Below are 21,332 nucleotides of genomic sequence, written 5' to 3'. Positions count from 1 at the left end.
GGTGCAAACTGAGCTAGATTCAATCTCAACCAATAACTGTGTATGGTAGCATGTGCCTAGCGTCCCAGCTATGTGAAAAATGAAAATCGGAAGATCATAGTCCAAGCTGGCCTGTGTAAAAACCACAAAAAATAACTGAAAAGCCAAAGGGATTGGAGAAGTGGCTCAAATGGTAGAGTGCCTGCCAATCAAGGATGAGACTCTAAGTTCCACCCAACAAAACAAAGCATTCAGTTCATTTTAGCACACATTATAGACAATTGCTCTTTAAAATGCAGTCAGTATACAAGCCACAGCTTTGGTGGGTTTGAGCTTCCAACTTGCTTTATTCTCACCCATACATATTCTTTTTTCCTTTCTATTCTGTCCTCTTCAGAGCAGTGTTGCTGTTCTGTCAAAGCACCCTGCCCTTCCTCCCCAGAAGAATTAGAGAAGCTGCAGTGGTATGTAGCAATATGGCAATATTGCTGACTCTTTTCCTAAATAAATAAACACGCACATATGGAATTTTACATATTCAATCATATTACTAGTACATATATGTGTATGTATAAAATTGAATCTGCAGGATGGCCAAAGATCGCTAGAGAATTTAAGAGGGAAGAAAGGAAAGTAGTTTTCCGATGTATCAAGTTTCCATTTGGATCATTGTTTTGACAATGTTTCACAATCTTGACTGCGCATTAGAACCACAAGGGAATAAAACATAAAAACATATGTAAATACACGCAGATTTAAATGCATACATGCATATGTAAATGTATGCATATATTAAATTATTAAACTGCCTAAAGTATGATGTATGCAGGAGTGAGATTCAATGGTGGCACCCCAATTAAAAGACATCTAGAGCCCAAAGGCTTCTTGATGCATTGCCTTTTAAACTGTAACACTCCTGCACCCTCACTTAACACCTGAACTGTAAGGGGGAGGACAGGCAAGGACAGGGGCCAGTAGCAGAGTCATAGTGTGTGAAATGGCAGACTGGAAGTGCCAGGTTACTAGTGAAACTGTCTAGTTGATGGTATCAGACAGTCACCCGGGGAAGAGATTCACCCTCTCTCTGTAGCTCACTTGTGTCTCCTTTGTATCTCTGAATTGTTTTCCTTTAGTGATCTACAGGATCCCATTGTCTGCTCTGCTGATTATCTACACGACCCACCATTCTCTTCTTCCAGCAAACCCATCCCAGTTGTACCTCAGGCCACCATTCTTGCCAATTTGTCCAGTGTCTCTTCTGTTCTTGATTCCCTTGATTATCACTCTGAGACTGAAGATACTCCCTCTGTGACACAGAAGAATCACCTGCCCTCTCCCCAGGCTTCAGCTCCCATAGCTTCCAGCCCCACTACTGGCCTCCCCACCCACTCTGGAACTACCTCTTCCCCTCTGGCCCAAACTCATCTTTCACTTACCCCACCACATGTGAATCCCTCACGTCCCTCGCCTACCTTATCTGCCCCTGGGGATGTCGTCTCCGTGAGCACACCTCGTGGCAATATAGGTAAGTATGAGGAGCTCAGCTGCTCCGAAGAGGATTGGGGTGTGGGCCGAACCACAGCTGCCAGCTTGCAGGTCATGAATGATTTCCATGATCGTGCAGAAATGTGTGAAGACTTAGTCTTAGGTTCTCCGTAGGCAACCCAATCTGGGATGAGCAATTTGGCTTTTCCTGCCTCTGCCTGTTCCACATAAAGATGAAAGCCATTGGACTAGGTTGGAAATGATGGTGTACATAAGAATGCCATGAAACTACAAAGGGCTCCCAGACTTAAATTAAGCTTAGAGGTCCAGAGATTTAAAAAAAAAACGAGAAAGAAACAGAAAATTCTAGAGAATTGGTAAGTAAAAAAGCAGGCATTCTGGAATTTGACCAGGAGACTGGCAGCTCTGTTAAATGACTTGTTCTAATTTTCACTGCTTTCTTTTGAATAATTATGCCACTTTAGACAAAAATGCCAGATTCATTAGAGCTACATCAATGGTTGATGAAGAATAAAGTAAAATCTGAGGCATACAATATCCATCTTCCCATAGCTATTTCCAATGACCTTTATAGAATCAACCCAACAAGCTACACAAAAACCATCAACAAGGCCTTTCTGCACCTGTGCTTCTACTTCTAGGGCAACAAATGAAGTGACAAATGAATAAAAGATAGATGTTGGAGAATGATTAAATAAGATATGCCACCTCAACACAATGATTGTTATGCAACCATGTAAGTCATTAGAACAAGCTGTACAAGAGGCACAGGGTCATTTTTTTTTCCATCTGAATATGAAAGAAAAAAAAGGCCTAGCAACAGGTAGTGTGCATTCCATGCATATAACAGTATAAATACACATGGACAAATTTCACTGTTTTATGTCATTGTATGATCATGGTCATGTAAGTGTCTGATATTTCAGTTTTCCACTACCATCAAAATCCTCGTGTCCTTTTGAAGTCAGTTTGTACCTCCAGCCCCTGGTGACACTGTGGACATGTCCTTTTCCCTAGTTTTGACTTTTCTAGAATGTCTAGAATCTGACATAAACAGAATTATGTAGAATGTGGCTTCCTGAGTTTGGATTTGTCCACATATTGGAAAACTGAAGATCCACCCATATTGTTGAATGTACCAAACGCTAAGTCCTTTTATCACTTTTTAAAACATTCTACTGTGTGGAAATACAACATTTTGCCTCCTCGAGTCTCCAGTTTGTGAACATTGAATGAGTTGTTTCTAGTTTGAAACTATTAGGAAAAGTCCACTGTCAACAATCACGACAGCATCTTTTTAAGATTACATGGTTGGATTTTTTTTCTTTTTTACCCTGGGACAAATACCTAGGAGTGAGTTGTCTAGATTGCAAGGTGATTAGGAGTATATGTATCTCTTTCCAAGTGATTTTGCCATCATGTATTCACAAAAGTACTTGGCTCTTTGATACAGAAATTGCCAGCACCAGAAGTATTTCTGATCTTGAGAGCCAAGTGGCCCAAATGGAGGAAGCACTGACCTTAGGCAGCTTGGAGCCTAACCTCGCAGGTCAAATGATAAATCGAGTCAGCAAACTCCTTCACGCACCGCCGGCCTCATTAGCCCCTCTGGCTCAAAGGTATGATTTAGCAAACTGAAGGAGTGCTAAGAAGGGGCCCTCTAATGTGAAAATCCCACTTGCATTGCTATTGGGACCAAGATGGCCCAATGAAGTTCCAAGAGGCAGGGTCCTCAATTTGTGTTCCTGGGTTCATGACATCAACAGTGAAGAATCTCAGGATACATTGAAGTAGAGAGCAGTGACCTTTTTGTGTGTTTGGTTTTTTTTTTTTAATTTAATGTTATTGTCAGGGTGAGATACAGAGGGGTTACAGTTACATACATAAGGTAACAAATATATTACTTGTCAAACATTGTTAACCCTTCCTATGTTTTTCTCCCACATTCCCTCCCCCAATCCCCCCCACCAAGTTGTAAAGTTCATTTCCAACATATTGTCTTGTGAGTATCGGTGTTGTATTGACATTTATTAGTCAAGCAAAGAAAGAAGAAATCACACCTAAACATGGATGCAGACACATGAAAAGAGGCACTCTGAGCCTTCTAACTTCAGGGGTGCTTACTAGGTAAACACAACCATGGAATTTCGTGTGACCATTCCTTTAGCTAAATGCTTCTTCCTCTTAGGCACCTGCTATGTCTCAATCATTCTTGTTACTAAAATATTCTAATACTACCAGATCCACCCGGAGATGTGAATTTGGAGTCCTTACAATATAACTTAGGCTTTTGGGGGACTTTTAATGATCACCCTTTAAATCAGGCAATTTTAAAAGAGTATGTGTTCATCCCTAGCACATAATAACCATGTGAAGCAAAGACAAAGGTGAGAAGAGAAGGTGATCATTTTTACTGCTCTGTGAAGACACGTGAAACCTAAATTAAAATAGCGTTGGCATACTTCTAATCAGATTATATATGAATTTGCAGTGTTTCTTGTTTGGTTTCTTACAATGTCCCATGTACCTTGTGTTACCTGCCACATGACTAATTACAGACAAGTGCTCTTGTTCTTGGGGAACAAAGAAAGAGTCAACGTGTGAGGGCTAATTATCAACTGCTCCCTATCTTTCCAGGCTATTAAAAATAGTTGATGACATTGGATTACAGCTGAACTTTTCAAACAAGACCATAAGTCTAACCTCCCCTTCTTTGGCTGTGGCCGTAATCAGAGTGAATGCCAGTCATTTCAACACAACTACCTTTGCAGCCCAAGACTCTGCAAATCTTCAGGTACAATCCAATTTCTTATGGAGAATACATTTTCTTTTACTTCTTATGTTATCTTCCAGTAGTTGTATAAAGGAGTTGCCTTTTAACAAAGCATATGTGAAGACAATACATCTCAATCAACGTCACCCCTTTCCTTGTTTATAGTTACAGCTCTCTTAGTCGTACTTTCTGATTGAGGCCATCAGGGGGTGGTATTCATTTAACATCTGGAAGATCCAGGCACCACAGATTTTAACCTGATACTGAGTACTAGGCATGTAGCTCAGGGTTATTGTGCCTGCTTTGCCTTGTAGCATAACACTTCCCTAGCCATGCTTCAGACTCTGGCTTGATCCACAACTTGACAAGAAGGTAACTAAATGCATAAACATTGGCTGAAACAGGATGTAACAGGTTCTTGTTGTACTCTTGGTTAATCCTTTAGCAGTTGGATTGTGGAAGTTTTTTTGTTTTGTTGTTGTTGTTTGTTGTTGTTGTTGTTGTTGTTTTCCAGGGAAAGGGTAAAGGCTCTCTGTATGGGAGGATGTTAGGTAATTAGAAGTAGACATGGAGAAAAGCTACTTATCAACCCATTGTGATTTTTTTGACCAGTGTTTTGGCTACACTATTCTGTATCATACTCAGTGCTTCAGTACTTCCTGTCTACCTACTAGAAGGATTAGAATCTGGAAATATTCCAGTTAAACCAAGTCTTGTTTTTTTTTAATTTTCATAAACTTTCCGTGTCTAGTGTGTGGGCTCATATTAAAACTCTGTCCTAACCATTGCTTACTAATGTGGTATGTGTGCTACTTCAATCTCCCTAGGGTCTGCAGTTAGCTTACACATTTGACCGTTTCTGTGTCTTTTTAAAATGTTCCCTTTCCTAGCTGTGTGCTAATAGCACACATCTCTAACCCTACGTATTCAGGAGGCTGAGATCTAAGGATCCCAATTCAAAGCCAGCCTGAATAAGCAGGAAAGTTCCTGAGAGTCTTATTTCCAATTAACTACCAAAAAAACCTAGAAGTAGCACTGTAGCTCAAGCTGTAGAGAGCACTAGCCTTGAGCAAAAGAGCTCCGGGATAGCACCTAGACTCTGAGTTCAAGTCCCAGAACTGGCATAAACAGAAAAGTTTCCTTCTCTGCTTTAAATCCTCATTGTATTTCTCATCCTCTTTTCTTTGTGTTGCAACCAGAGAACCAGAAGCAGAATGAGTCACTTTACTTAGAAATACCACCTATGAAGCATACGCAGGGCCCTTCATTTGAAGAGCCGTGTTTTCTCTCTCCTTACACCAACTCAGACATTTGAATTGCCTCTCACTTGATTTTCAGGTTTCTCTGGAAAGCCAGGCTCCAGGGAATAGTATTGGTGTTATTACTCTGCCATCAACACTTATGAATGATTTGCCAGCTAATGATGTGCAGCGAGCTTCCAGAGTTCAGTTCAACTTCTTTGAAACACCTGCTTTGTTCCAGGTAAAGTTACTATTCTTTGCTTTTGGTTTGGATTTTGTTTGGAGGTGTGGAGATTTTAGACTTTTTCATCATCGCATATTATTAAATTTACAACTAATGAAATGAATTGCTAACATTCTACAGTTTTTAATCCATAATCTAATGAATCTGATGATAATTAACAATAACTGACACTTCCATAGTCTTTACAAATTCTAAGTTCTATCCTATACTCATAAATAAATGTAGACTCTAATCCTTTCAACAACCGTAACCTGGAAGATAGAAACTTTTAACTACTTCCATTTTATCAATGAGACAATGAGAGCACAGAGAAGTTAAGTAACTTGCTCAGGGAACTGAAATACTGTGTAAATGGCTTAATTGTCCCCTTTTAAAGATTCAAGAGGTCCTGTTGTGTTCATCTGTGTGCCCTAATGCAATATTTAAAGTATTGCATTAGAGTAAGCTCTGCTTCTAATCATTGTTCCTTGCAGACTTCCAAACCCTCCTTTTTTGTGTTCTGTTGTAAAATACACCATGTAGATTAAATAATGTCCTTTTGTGTTGGTTGTGGAGTGTGGAGCTTGACCTCGAGGCCTGGGCACCGTTCGTAAGTCTCTTGGTGCTCAAGGTTAGCATTCTACCACTTTGAGCCAAAGTGTCACTGCTGATTTTTTGAATTGTTAGTTGGAGATCAAAATCTCATGGGGACTTTTCTGCCCAGATTTGCTTCAAACCACGATCCTCAGATCTCAGCCTCCTAAGTAGCTAGGAGCATGAGCCACTGGCACCCAGCTAAATAATGTCCTTTTAGCTCTGGAGTTCTCTCATCATTTCCCCTTCTCACTTCACTGATTCTGTGGTGCCCTAGGACCCTTCCCTGGATAACCTCTCTCTGATCAGCTATGTCATCTCATCAAGTGTTGGAAACCTGACTGTCAAGAACTTGACAAGAAATGTGACAGTCACACTAAAGCACGTCTATTCAAACCAGGTGAGGAGAAGCCAGTCCAATGTGTCTATTTACTGGTGCCATTTTGTACAGCCTATGCCGAGAAAATGTAGCTTGAGAAGGGCAGATGTAGGAGTAGTGTGTAAGACTGGACTACATAGTCACTCCTTGGGTTTTAACCTATATAATCATTTGTTTCTACAAGCAATGGATTCAAAAGCAAGGTCTTATCTTGTCTGATTCTCACCCCCAAAGGGCTGCCCCACCTCCCAACACCTCTCAGCTCAGTTCATCCTGACTTTTGGCTATGACTTTGTTATCATAGAGTAGACTCAGTACCACCTGGGAATATTCTGGAAATACAAACTCTCAAGACTTTCTCCAAGCCCACAAAGTCAGAACATGCTTTTGTTTATTTGCTTGTTGTGGTACTACAGATTGAACTTATGGCTTCATGTAGACCATGCAGTTGTGTTACCACTGAGCAGAATGTGCTCTTTATTTTGTTTTGTGATACTAGAGTTTAAACTCATGGCTTCATAGCTTCTAGGAAAGCATACTACCTCTAGAGCCAGTTCCCTAAACCCCAGAGTATGTTTCTAATAAGATCCCAAGATAATGCCTATGTATAACTAATATATTTAAGAGCACTGACTGATATGGAGTTTACTTGTTTCTAGGGACCATACAAAATAACACTCCAAAAATCAAACACAAGATTCTGAAATCTAAGTTAACCCAGCTTTTCCCAACTGATTTTCAGGGTTTTTTTTTCTGTTCAGGAAATGAATTAATTGTAACTTATCTTCCTACTCGTAGGATGACCTAACCGTGAGATGTGTATTTTGGGACTTGGGAAGAAATGGTAGGTGGTAAAGTCTTCATAAGGTCGTGAGTAGATAATTGGGGGAGGCAGGCATTCATTAGTACTGTGGGTTGATTGATGGTATAGATACTCTTCTCAATACCCACAGGTGGTAGAGGAGGCTGGTCATCCGATGGCTGCTCCATCAAAGACCGAAGGCGGAATGAAACTATCTGTACCTGCAGCCACCTTACAAGCTTTGGTGTCTTACTGGTAACCTGTGCTCTGTGGTCTTTGATTCTGGGTCTGAGGGGAAGCTGGCTTTCATATCAGAATATCTACTCTAGAGCCAGACATAGTACTCGCAGCACTCAAGAGCCTGAGGAAGGAGAATTGGGAGTTTGAGGCCAGCCTGAGCTATGTAGTAAGACTCTATCTCAAAGAAAATGTCTATCCTAATGGATGACTTAGACAGATGATGAGAGAATATGATATTATGGTGAAGTTATACAACAATATTACTCCTTGATTGAGCAAATGCATCTGAAGGAAATGATTTGAATGTGGAATATAAACACTTTTCACATTCTAGTTTCACAATAAAGTTTTTCTCCATCAAATAGCTAGAAAGACTAAAAAACTTTAGATTGCAGTGGGCAACAAAATTAGTTTTCAGTGACATATAAATGTATTCTAAAGTAATTTGACAAACATGTCTTGTTTAATCTTTCCAACAATTGTGCAGGATAGGTAGAATGTGGAATTGTTGTTTCATTGAAATAAGGGTTAAGACTCACGGTCCATAGTCATAGAATTAAGGAAGGTGAAAGCCAGATGCAAGTGTGTATACTCCTACTCAAGTTCTTTTCCAGTATACCGTAAAATAATGATCAAGTCCTTGAGCACTGGAGTCAGACAGATCTGAATTAGAGTCTTAGATCCTCCACTTCTTAGCTTTGTGACCTTGGGCAAGATGCTTATTCTCTCTGGGACTCAGTTTCCTCATCTTTACCCAATGATACTTGGCCTAACCTCAGATTGATTGAACAGTCTATGAATTGGTACCTAGCATATTCAATAAGCATAAATCATGATTCCTATTTATTAAAATTTTGGTTATAGAAATAATGTTTTATTTTTCAGGACCTATCTCGGACATCCTTACCACCTAGTCAAATGATGGCTCTGACGTTCATCACATATATCGGCTGTGGACTTTCATCAGTGTTTCTATCAGTTACTCTTGTGACCTACATAGCCTTTGAGTAAGTATCCACAACTGGAAATTTGGATTCTAGGACTAAGATTCTGTCATCAAAATATATTAATGAAGCCCTTTTCTTGGCCTGTTCCATCCTGTACACCCACCCGATCGAGCAACTAGGTGTAAAACTTGATGAGGCTTTTGGGTTCATATGTTTGCTACCTTCAACTAGTTTGTGAGCTCACTAAACGTATAGGTTGTTTCATGATCATCTATTCACCAGCGTGGTACCTGATACTTTGTCAATACTCAATGGGAAGCGTAAGATATATAGAGAGCCTAAAAATCTAAGAGGGTATAAAGTAGACTATAGAAGCATGGACACCAGGAAAAAATATTCAGAATTAACTATAAATTAAGTGGAGCAAGCATTAGATTAAATATATCCAACTGGTATAGAAATAATGCAAAAGAAGACATTGAAATACCAATGAAAAATATATTTGGCCTAGTCTGGTGGTGCATGCTTATAATCCCACTAATCAGAAGCTGGAGGTAGGAATATTGCAGTCTGATGCTGGCAAAGCAAATCAAAGTACAAGTGACTATCTGAAAAACAAACTAAACAAACTTAAAGCAAATGGATTGGAAGGGTGACTCAAGTGGTAGAGTACCCTAGGAAGCACAAAGATCTGAGTTCAGTCCCCACCACTGCCAAGAAATGGGTATTTGGTAAGTGTGGCTTTGTAAGTCAAAGCAACAATGATATTATAAAGAATCTCCTTTTAGCTCACCAGAAAAGTTTATCTATCTGGTCACTGTTTAGAGGGAATCCTTACAAACTCTATTTGAAAATAAATAAATACAGTTATATTAAATGAAGTGAAACAATATGTGGGTTCTGGAATTTAGATTTTGCACACGAGTCAAGAAACGTGCAAATATATTTTTGATGCCAATTCAGAGAACATACAGATATTCTAGTAGACTTTTGGATGTATTATTTATTAAGGCTAGATGACCATAGTTAATAACATAATATGGGATTATGGCCATATATCAAAGATCTAAACGCAGCAGTGATTGTATAAGAAGCAAAAGAAATAGTTTGGAAGAAATTCAGTAGGGGCTCAGTAGTTTCTACAACAAACTACTGAAAAGTATGGGTCAACAAGCAGCATAAAAGATTCCACGGAAATACAGATACAAATTTTCCATATGGCTGTCAGACAATTCTATTTAGATGTTTTAATTTTGTATCTGTTTTAATGCACTCATAGACATAGTTACTTAAAAAGGACATGTATGTATGTAGATGTTTACCAAAGAATAAAAACAAATTGTTTAGGACTCAGAGACAGCTTGATAAACATGCTTACATGAAGATTCCCAGAATGTAATACTAATTTTTTTTGCCAGACCTGGGACTTGGAACTCAGGGTCTGAGCACTGTCCTTAGACTTTCTCAAGGCTAGAGTGCTACCACTTGAGCCACAGCACCACTTCCAGTTTTTTTCTATGTATGTGGTACTGAGGAATCGAACCCAGGTCTTTGCACATGTTAGGCAAGCACTCTACCACTAAGCCAAACTCCCGGCCCTGTAATACTAATTCTTTTCTTGCCCTTTCCTTTTAGGAAGATCCGAAGGGATTACCCTTCTAAAATCCTGATCCAGCTGTGTGCAGCCCTGCTCCTGCTCAACTTGGTCTTCTTACTAGACTCATGGATTGCACTCTATAACACTCGAGGCCTTTGCATCTCAGTGGCTGTATTTCTTCACTATTTTCTTTTGGTCTCATTCACCTGGATGGGCCTGGAAGCATTCCATATGTACCTGGCCCTTGTCAAAGTGTTTAATACTTATATACGAAAATACATCCTTAAATTCTGCATTGTTGGCTGGGGTATGTATAACTTTGAGTTATAAGGTTTCATTTTTCTCTAGTATTTTGATTTTTAAACAGGTAGAGACCCACAGAGAAGCAGATCACATTTGTCAATTTTCTAAAACTTTTATACTCCTTCCAGACGACACAATCCACAAGGAAACTTATTGCATTTCCTCTTGATCTTTTTTATGAATGTGTCTCCAGTAACAAAAATCAGAACTGTCGTGGCAAGTGTTTGATAAGTTGAAAATATAAGTTTGGTATGGCAGGGAAGCCAGACTCTATTCCTGAGCTTCCAGCCAGCCCTATTCTGTTTTGAACCTCCCAGATTTCAGACATGTATATGACAACAGTGTCCTCTGACAGAGAATGCCTCTGTAAATCAATGTACCTTCATTGTCACACATATTTCATATTTTCTGATCTATTAGAGTTGGTGCACAAAGCCTTATCTTTCCCAAGGCTTTTTCCTTCAACTCTCTACCCAATGTAAGCACCTCTTCAACTTGATTATCACTAACAAGAATCTGTCTGACTCCTGTTTGTATCCTTCTCATGACCTTCATGGATAGTCATCGACCATTTTCCGAAAGTCTGTAGTTATTTTTTGTTCACTGAGTTCCATTTCTTCTCAGCACTTTTAATTGTCAGAACTGTATATGACGGATGTTTCCCGTCTTCCAGGGGTACCAGCTGGAATTGTGGCCATTGTCCTGACTATATCTACAGATAATTATGGGCTTGGGTCCTATGGAAAATTCCCCAATGGCACACCTGATGACTTGTGAGTACAACGCTCTTCCTGAGGGAATATTGAGCAAACTAGAAAACTGAATTGTCCACGAAAATGGAGGGGCTGCAGAGTGTATTGTCTCCAGATCTCATTTTAACTCGAGACATATGTAACAACAGCCTTCACCATCATACATAATGCAATAATCTACTTGGAAATGCCATGCTACTATTTATTTAATGAAATAGAAATGATTTTGAGAAAATATATGAATTAGAGATAGTTAAAATGAAATTATTTCCATTATCCTTTGTTAAAAATAAAAAAACAGTGACATTATATTAGTAAAGACTCATGGAACAGAATTACTAGGAGTTATATGAACAAAACTCTGAATGATTAAAAATTACTGTTTTTAATCATGAAGATGCTAAGTTAAACTCCTAGACTCTTTCCCAGGAGCTATATTATGAAGACCATGATTATGAAGAACAGTGGTTTTAGTATCTTGTTTTTCTTGTACTTGTAAAAAATGTTTCAGTAAAATGTTAATAGATTCAACATCTCATTTTGGAATAGTATTTCATCCTCATAATGTGTCTCCCCTTCTTCTTCTTCCCCCCCAAATTCTAGTTGCTGGATCAACAGCAATGCGGTATTCTATATTACAGTTGTGGGATATTTCTGTGTGATATTTTTGCTGAATGTCAGCATGTTCATTGTTGTCCTGGTTCAGCTCTGTCGAATTAAAAAGAAGAAGCAACTGGGAGCCCAGCGAAAAACCAGCATTCAAGACCTCCGGAGTATTGCTGGCCTCACATTTTTACTGGGAATTACTTGGGGCTTTGCGTTCTTTGCTTGGGGACCAGTCAATATCACCTTTATGTATCTCTTTGCCATCTTTAACACCTTACAAGGTAATCTCTTCACCATTAAACACAAAGTAAATGTTCTCAGTCGACTATAAAAATGTGACTACTAAAAGAGTATCTGTACCCTTTTTTAATGACTTAAGATATAATTTTTTTCAGAATTATCACTATTGCTTTTAACTCCTGTAGTCCCTTCTATAATTCTATCTGCAACAGATAATTTTGCAGTTTCAGAATCTACTCTGAGAATGGAAATATGTAAGTTTTCTGTAAGACCTTCAAGCTAGAAATAATTTGCTAGAACTTGTTACATTGAGATCTGTCTCTTGCATTTGAGCTTCAAGCCTAGGGCTTGAACTCAGAGCCTGGGTACTTTTCCTTAACTGTTTTTGCTCAAAGCTGATGCTCTACCTATTGAGCCACTCTCCATTTCCAGCTTCTGGAGATAAGAGTCTCACAGACTTTCCTGCCCAGACTGGTTTCAAAGTGTCTGAGCCTCCTTAGTAGCTAGGATTGTAGGCATGAGCCACTGAACCTGGCAAAAGGTGATCTTTTTTTAAATGAACAATTTTCAAGTAGAGAGATTAGGAGTTGGGGAGAAATACATTTGCAAATATTTATTGGCAAAAGCCTGCGTTACTGGCAGAGATGGGGCTATATGGGAATGGAGATAATCAGGAAATAAATGCAGCCCTGTCTGGCCTTCACTTTGTTCTCGTTGCCAAAGCATCACAGGATAAGTCACTAGAGGAAGGAAGTAAGAAGCTGGCAGATGAGTAAAATCACCCCACTTACCAGGCTCCATGGTTAGAGTGTAAGAAGCAAACAATAGACATGGCAGTGGATAGGAGAACAGGAAGGGGGCGGGGACTGCAAAAAAGACATTTGAAAATGGATTATGAGTCTGAGGCAAGGAAAGGTAGGTGCCAAAGTTCCAGCTAGGATCTCAAGACAAGGAAAGCCAAGAACAGGATATGAGAGGAGCAACAATGATTAGTTTTAGAAATACAAATGTGTCATTTTACAAGAATTTTTACCTTACAAAAATGGCTTTAAACGGGCATTCCTTTGGATACCTTCTTGTGGTAAGCTTTTGGACTTTGGAAATTTTATTTAATTTACAAATTTGTACTTTGCCACAATTGCCAAAAATTGTATCTTTTGTGCAAAGTAAGCACATTACACTTATTTAGAATTCATTGTGAGTTTTTTTTCCTTTGCCCTCTTTAGGATTTTTCATTTTCATCTTCTACTGTGTAGCAAAAGAAAATGTCAGGAAGCAATGGAGGCGGTATCTTTGTTGTGGAAAATTGCGATTAGCTGAAAATTCTGGTAAGGATCTACCTTGCTCCCCCAACCCTTAAACTTCAAGAAAATAATATGCACATAAAGATCCAAAGTGAGGGAAACCACTGGAACTGGAAATCAATGAATAGACCTATGCAACTGAAAAATATTGTGAAAACTAGCAGGGAAAAAGCTAGTGAGGTAAAAAAAATTTATTAATTTCCACCAAGTGGGAGGTGCTGAACTCATCCCCCAAACCACCAAGAAAAGCTAGTCCTATGTGACAGTTTTCTTAGTAATCTAATTGGCATATTGGCTTCTTCTCAAATGAAGCAACAATAAAAAATAATAATAATAATAATTTGCTACTGACTTCATGGGTTTCATTTCCTGAAGTTTGAATATTTTCCTTCCTAGCTTTTCAAGGCTTGACTCAACCCTTTCTCCACAGGTCCTGGTTGTGTCAATGACTTCATTTGTTAGGGAGTCAGACATTCATATACAAGCAATGGCATGCACTTGATTATTTTGAAGTTATTTTAACATATGACTTGTTGGGAAGTACAGTAAATAGTTTGAGAAAAGAAATACTGTTTGAGAAAACAACAGCTGCATTTTGCATAAATACCCCTTAGCAGTATCTGAGGGTACCAAGTTCTATACATATAAGTCAGTCATTGCTGTGGGTTCAAAAACAATGCATCACACAAGTCATCACAACACAGGTAATTCATGCTCGTGGTAAGTGGTGTGGGGTCATTATATTACATGCCTATAAATATCCTGTGAATTATCTATGGCTATTTATAGGCCTGGTCCATAGGATTGGCTTTTAGTTCTAGGACAGTAAAAGTTATTTTAACTAGGCAGTCATTTGGCCAGATGTAAACAGTTGAAATGAAAATACTTTTTTCCACTGACTTAGGACATATGTAACTTTTCTATAAGACCTTCAAGCTAGAAATCATTTGCTAGAACTTGTTACACTGAGATCTGTCTCTTGCATTTGAGCTTCAATATACTGCTCTGTTTTCTATAATGCTTATTCTGCTGTAGACTGGAATAAAACTGCTACTAATGGTTTAAAGAAGCAGACTGTAAACCAAGGCGTATCATCCAGCTCTTCAAATTCCTTACAGTCAAGCAGTAACTCCACTAACTCCACCACACTGCTAGTGAATAATGATTGCTCAGTACACGCAAGCGGGAATGGTATGTATGTATATCTGTCTCAATATAGTACTTTTCAGATTAGTGTTTATTTTTAAAGTAGTTTTATCCTTTAGTGGCATTTTGAATAAGCAAATTGAATAATTGCATTTAGGGCTATGGATCAAAATTGAATTCCCTTATAAGTATGTTTAGGGATCCAAACTGATTTCAGAAGAATATTAAAATGAACTTTTTATGATTTAGATTTCATAATGGAAACTTAAGAGGATTCATATTTCAAATTCTAAGTTAAATATTGCTCAGGACTTCAGTTCTGTGCAATTTCTGGAAGAACAGTACCTAAAATGATGAAGGAGACCATATTTTTCTGTATCTATAAGCATACACATCTTCAATACTTTTAAACCTTCCTATTTTTCCCTTTAATGTTGGTTAATTCTTTCCCACAATGTGGCTGCGTTGGGACAGAGCCCAACATGAACATATCATATACCAGTGACCATATATATCAACAATATATGAATACATTATTGCTGCTATGCTTCTTTTACTCATTAATTGTGACATTTCTAGCTAAACTTCATTACAGTTTTCTTTTTTCTCGAGACTGGCTTGTTTGTTACTTATAAAAAGCTTAGCTTACCTATTTTATCACCTTCTGCTTCTTAATATACCTTTTGCATTTTATACAAATTTACATTCTTCCAGTATACATTCTCCTTCCATGAGAAATTTGTCCTTATTCATTATTTTAGGGTGTGAGTTTTTCATAAGTAATTCAAATAATTTTTCAAGAAAATTCATATATCTACAAAGTAGTTTGCCAATCTCCTAAGGATGAAGGATCCTGCTGGTTTTCCTAGATTTGTTCTTTTTTTTGCCAATCCTGGGGCTTGAACTAAGGGCCTAGGCACTGTTCTTGGGCTTTCTCAAGGCTAGAGGTCTTGAGGCACAGCACCACTTCTGGCTTTTTCTATGTATGTGGTACTGAGGAATCGAACCTAGGTCTTTGTGCATGCTAGGCAAGCACTCTACCAATAGGCCAAACTAGACTTTTAAAATACAAAATAAAAGTTTCTCACCTCAGGCAACCACAATAAACAGTTGAAATTGAATAATTCTTTTTTAATGGAATTTCAGGATGCTGAGTAGCATTCCTGGCTTTGACCCAGTAGATCCACAAGTGTCCATCCCAGGAGTGATAACCAAAAATGTTCCTGGACACTACACAGTATCCCTAGAAGGCTTAACATTGGCCCAGATGAAGAACATTATCTACAGTATACCATAAGAAACTGCTTCTAAGCAGTGGCTCACGCCTGTAATCCTAGCTACTCAAGAGGCTGAGATCTGATGATCAAGTTCAATGCCAATCTGGGCACAAAAGGACCTGAGACTCTTATCTCCAATTAATCTCTAGAAAATGGGAAGTGGGGCTTGGGTCAAAGGTAGGGTGGTAGCCTTGAAGTGAAGAGCACAGGGACAGTGGCCAGGTGAAGTTCAAGCCCCATGATCCACAAAAAGAAGAATAGGCAGAAGAAGAAGAAGAAGAAGAAGAAGAAGAAGAAGAAGAAGAAGAAGAAGAAGAAGAAGAAGAAGAGGAAGAGGAAGAGGAAGAGGAAGAGGAAGAGGAAGAGGAAGAAGAAGAAGAAGGAGGGGAGGAGGGAGGGGGAGGAGGGAGGAGGGAGGAAGGAGGAAGGAGGGGGAGGAGGGAAGAGGGGGGAAGGGGGAGAGAAAGGGGGGGAGGAGGAGGGGAGAGGAACTGCTTTGGTGTGACTTTGGATCTTCAATCTCAATACCAGAAGAACACTTGGGGCTCTGTGCTAAAGAGCTATTCCAGGAATGATTCAGGGTGTGGGAAAAGAGTAGAGATAGTGGAAATGAAGGCTAGGAAAATGAGGGGGAGAGCAAGTCAAAAGGTGAAAACTTAAGAATGTGCTGGTCCTTCCGGGAAACTTAAAATAAGATGGCTTTGGGGTTCTTAAGCCATAGCTAGATTTCTCCATATTGTAGAAATGGCTTGGAAATGAATCCTAGACCTAACAGTATAACAGTATATCATCTTGCTTTTCCCCATCCCTTTCCTATTTCAAGTATAGGGTTGCTTTTAAGGCCACCAGATGGTTTAATTGTTTCAGATTGGGTAATGCCTGTCAGAAAAACATCCCCAATACGTGAGTCCTCACATTAGGATCTGGAATGGATGAAGAATGGAACTGGAAATTAAAAAAAAAGAATTTGGCAGCTGTATAGTTTATTATACAGGGCCGAATTGTTCCTACAGCAAAATGTCCTCAGATCAAATGCCTAAGGGAGAACAACTGTCTCAAGCAGTGACATGTCCTGTTTGAGATGTGTCACAGATGGAACCGTTAACCATATCTACCACCTCGTGTATAAATATAACACATTTCCATTTTAAGCTGTCATAAAGCCATGCCATTTGACATGGAGCCACATGTTCACCGTTTGAAAGTAGTATCCTTATCTGTTGACACTCTGTCATTTCTGGCCCATGGAATCTTGGACTGAGCACTTTATTTCTGCAACCTTAGTTTCTTCATCTGTGAAGTGGGAATAGTAACAGTTCTCATCCCTTAGCTTTATAAATACTATTATGAGATATTTACTGACTGGTGTTATGAGCATTATTGTTATGAAAATTATGTCAATAACTAATCCATGGGCTTATTATTTGGTTCCTGATGGTACAGCGATCAGAAGAATGGTGCCTAGAAGCTAGATCTCAGTAGCTGTGTCCCTACAATCCTGTGCCTTAGGAGATGCCCAAGTCCCAGCCACAGGTTCCATTGAATATATAGCAACTTCCTGGCTGGACTCTTGGGTTGGGACCCATGTTTTCCTCCTGAAAGTTAGTCTTGCTTTGATTTATTTAGGATGATGATTTAGAAATGGTTAGAGGGAGTCAGGTGGCTGGTGGCTTGACACTATCATCCTAGCTATTAAGGAGGTACTAAGGTGAAATCTGAGGATAAAACCTTGAAGCCAGCCTAGGTCAACAAATGCAAGAGACTCTTAGCTCAAATTAACCAGCAAAAAGCCAGAATTAAAGATGCAGCTCAAACACCAGCCTTGAAGTGGAGAGGGAGGCTAAGAGGAAGCTGGAGACACTAAGTTCAAGCTCCTGTACCAGCACACAATAAAAAGAAAAACGAAAAAGAAAAGAGTGCTGATAAATGATTTCTTCTTGCCAATTAGCTAGTAGGTCTGGTTTATTATACTAGTACAGTTTCCTTTTTTTTTTTTTTGGCCAATCCTGGGGCTTGAACTCAAGGCTTGTGCACTGTACTGTCCTTGGGCTTTCTCAAGGCTACAGCTCTACCACTTGAACCACAGCATCACTTCCAGCTTTTTCTCTGTATGTGGTACTAGAGAATCAAACCCAGGGCTTCATGTTTGCTAGGCAAACACTCTACCACTAGGCCATGCTCTCAGCCCCAAAGTTTCCTTTTATAGAAATCTAAGAAACCAGGAACTTTTAGAAGTACATAAGAGTAGCTCTGTTAAGCTTTTAGAATGAACAAAGTATTACCATAGGGTTTCTTACACAGAATTTAATGTTCAATCAAAATTAGGGAATGTGCCTTTGAAAAATAACAATTTTTGCTTTGCTTCGTGTTTTGACCATTTCATTCAAAAAAGAAATACCTGCCACAGGAAACTTGCTTTTCTAATTTGTGCTTATTTTGAGTAGCCTTAGGAAATAAATGAAAAATAAACATGAAATATATATCATAACATGTTTCATATGGACATATATTTAAATTAATTTATGCCTGCTTCTTTTTTAATGCTTTTTTTGGTGGATTCGTTATGACACCACCTTTGGTTTTCCTTACACAGGTAATGCTTCTACAGAGAGAAATGGGGTTTCTTTCAGTGTTCAAAATGGAGATGTGTGCCTTCATGACCTAACTGGAAAACAGCATATGTATAATGAAAAAGAAGACTCCTGCAATGGTAAAGGTCGCATGGCTCTTAGAAGGACTTCAAAGCGGGGAAGCTTGCATTTTATTGAACAAATGTGATGCCTTTTTTCCCTCCTAAAATCAAAGCATGATGTTTCATAGTGTGAAATAGTGAAATATTCAATTTTACCTTTTACACAATGTGAGATGTAGGAAAACCCTTTTATTTTATACTTAGCAACCTCCAAAGAACATAAGCTAATTGTTACTTGTGAAAGAAGAAATCAAGACATCACAGTTGTGATTTTGTCCCTTATCCTTCATTTGAAAGAAGATTGGTTTTAAACCTCACAATAAGCCCTGCATTTTAAAAAGTAGTTAATTTGCAGCCACATGTTATCCTTGATAACATCTAAGAGAACTGCTGACTTCGGTCTGTTGGTGAGTTTAGTTATGCATGCTTCAGTTGTGTATAACCTAATTTCTAGTGACCCACATGTTCAAAATCTTACTTCTACCTTTTTTGTATTTATTTTCTGCTGTGTAAGTTTATTCTTTTTTTTTTATAAAATCATGGTTATGTTGTTTTGTCTAATGTGATAACTCAGAAAACCCTAACTCGTTCAGTGACTTCTTAAAGCTCCTTTTCAAAATTAGATGGGATGTGAAATAGGAAAACTTCACTGGAATCAAGAAAAATAATGAGACAGCCATGCTACTGAAACATAAGCAGACAAATGCCACAATAAAATCATAGAGTGTCTTAGAAAGGGCAGACACAGCATCTTGGGCTCATGGTTTGGCAAACAGGGTTGGAGCTATATTTTAGCCCAGACACCCTTGTGAGTGTATCCTGTGCATAGATGCATGAATCTAATACCAATAACCATGATCAGAGCATGGGAAAAGCGTAAAACCTTGGTCATAGAGAACAAAACTCTAATCGACCATGTCAAATTCTCAAATCCTCCAGAGCCTTTTAAAAGAGGAGAGGAGAGTAGGGTTACATTTTTTTAAAGAAATATATAAAGGGAAATGAATCATATTGCTGTTATATAAAAGACAACTGTATGGTACATTGCTGATTTTTTTCACACATGTTGAGTGACAAGGGGAGACAAATGGTCTGAGCAGTGAACTAGCTTGCCAGGCTGTCCTTTGTATATGTATCAAACCCTAATTGTCCCTAGTAATGTAGGAACTATTCTGCTACCCACCTACACTGCTTGAGCAATGCCTCAAGTATTTAGGAACCTTTAAAAACATTGTAGTTTGGTCTTTCACTAAGGCTTCCTTGTACATAGTCCAATTAAATGTTGTATCTCAGACTAAGCAAAGTAATCATCTACATTTCTGTGAGTGCTAATTTGTCTTTGCAATATTTCTTTTCGGAATTATTTAATTGTCTTGTATTTATGTGTTACAATGGACACAAATGTTAAAATTAATGAAATAAATTTGCAATTAAGTTCCTTCAATTTCGTGAGCTTGACAAAGAAGATCAATTTGTTTTCTCCTTCCCTAGCTACACGGAACAGAAACAATGTTTGCTACATTAGAATCGTCCAGGGCCCGGAGTTTGGCCTAGTGGTAGAGTGCTTGCCTAGCATGCACGAAGACCTGGGTTCAATTCCTCGGTAGAAAAAAAAGCCAGAAGTGGTGCTGTGGCTCAAGTGGTAGAACTGTAGCCTTGAGAAAGTGGAAGGACAGTGCTCAGGCCCTGAGTTCAAGCCCAGGACTGACAAAAAAAAGAATTGTCCAGTAAATTTACATAGCGACCAAGTCTAGCAACCAAGAGAACCTAATTATCACCTATTTGTAAGTTGTAGTCCTGTAGATGAACTACATACAAAGCCCAGGGAAGTGGCCTGGTCTCCTTCTTTGCCTTCTAGGCTGTGTGCCACCACTCAAATTCCATGCTAGCAGCAGGGCCAGGGTCACAGCCTAGGCAGTGGCCCCCAGCCCTCGCCTCATAGTGGACACACCTCTCTTCAGTCGAGGGAAGGTGGTTTAAGCAGCTAAGAAGCTGGACCCATCCCAAGTCAGCTCTCAGAATCTGATCATCGATTGCCTGGAGGCAGATCCGCCCTATTCCCCATCCACCCAACTTAGGCCACATCCACTGAGGATTGCGCTCCAGGTGGAGGCGGGGCCGAGGGCGGGGCTGGGGCGGGGCCGGAGCTATTTCCCCACGCCGCAGGGAGCCGGGCGCAGCGGGGAGGCCGGCTCAGGAAATGCCCGAGGATGAGGCCCCGCACTCCCCCATTGGCTGGCCTGGGCGGGAAGGGCCCCAGGCTGCAAAGTGGCTCCTGCCTAAGGCCCAGTTCTGTTCTCGGCTGCGCCCGCGGGCACTTCCCGTTTTCTTCTCCCTCAGGCCAGGAGCTAAGGACTCCCTTTCTGCCCGCCCAGTGAGGGGGGTGCTGGGGTTCTGAGAATCCACTTCTCCCTCCTGGTCCCGAGGAGCAGGCGTGGAGAGGCCAGGGGTGGAGAGGCCGCTGGGCTCCTGCCTAGGACCAGGTCCCTTCTTCCTGGCCCCGCCGCGCGGCGGGGAGTTCCGCCCCTGGGGTCAGGGCCCAGGATGAGGCAGTGGCGCCTGAGGACAGAGGGGGACCAGCCTGGCCCGGCGGAGGCGGGGCGGGCCTGAGGCGGGCCTGGCGGGCCTCCCGCCCACTCGACCCCGCGGCCTGTTTCCCCTCCCGGGGCCTCCCAGAGACGGAGGGGCTGGGCAGCGGCGTCTCGGGCTCCGTTGGCTCCCAGCTCCCGCC

At 40.0% G+C, this 21,332-nt stretch overlaps 1 protein-coding gene across 1 annotated transcript in view; it reads left to right on the top strand.

Moving 5' to 3' along the window:
* Positions 1-19,992, top strand: part of Adgrg2 (adhesion G protein-coupled receptor G2) — a 101,927-nt gene extending 81,935 nt beyond the window's left edge. Inside the window, exons 14-28 of the mRNA XM_090326742.1 lie at positions 377-443; positions 1,113-1,504; positions 2,939-3,104; positions 4,123-4,279; positions 5,597-5,740; positions 6,594-6,716; positions 7,494-7,539; positions 7,649-7,752; positions 8,623-8,744; positions 10,320-10,588; positions 11,258-11,357; positions 11,940-12,223; positions 13,409-13,510; positions 14,522-14,677; positions 18,503-19,992. Of these exons, the coding sequence (XP_090182868.1) occupies positions 377-443; positions 1,113-1,504; positions 2,939-3,104; positions 4,123-4,279; positions 5,597-5,740; positions 6,594-6,716; positions 7,494-7,539; positions 7,649-7,752; positions 8,623-8,744; positions 10,320-10,588; positions 11,258-11,357; positions 11,940-12,223; positions 13,409-13,510; positions 14,522-14,677; positions 18,503-18,687 (2,417 nt within the window). The 3' untranslated portion in view covers positions 18,688-19,992. The remainder of the gene's footprint in view (positions 1-376; positions 444-1,112; positions 1,505-2,938; positions 3,105-4,122; positions 4,280-5,596; positions 5,741-6,593; positions 6,717-7,493; positions 7,540-7,648; positions 7,753-8,622; positions 8,745-10,319; positions 10,589-11,257; positions 11,358-11,939; positions 12,224-13,408; positions 13,511-14,521; positions 14,678-18,502) is intronic.
* The last annotated feature ends 1,340 nt before the right edge of the window (positions 19,993-21,332 follow it).

Source organism: Megascapheus bottae, chromosome X (assembly GCF_031878675.1).
Source record: "Megascapheus bottae isolate mThoBot1 chromosome X, mThoBot2.hap1, whole genome shotgun sequence".
In the NCBI taxonomy this organism is placed as follows: Eukaryota; Metazoa; Chordata; class Mammalia; order Rodentia; family Geomyidae; genus Megascapheus; species Megascapheus bottae.
Note: the sequence above shows the minus strand (reverse complement) of the source record. Positions and strands in the feature narration are given on the sequence as shown.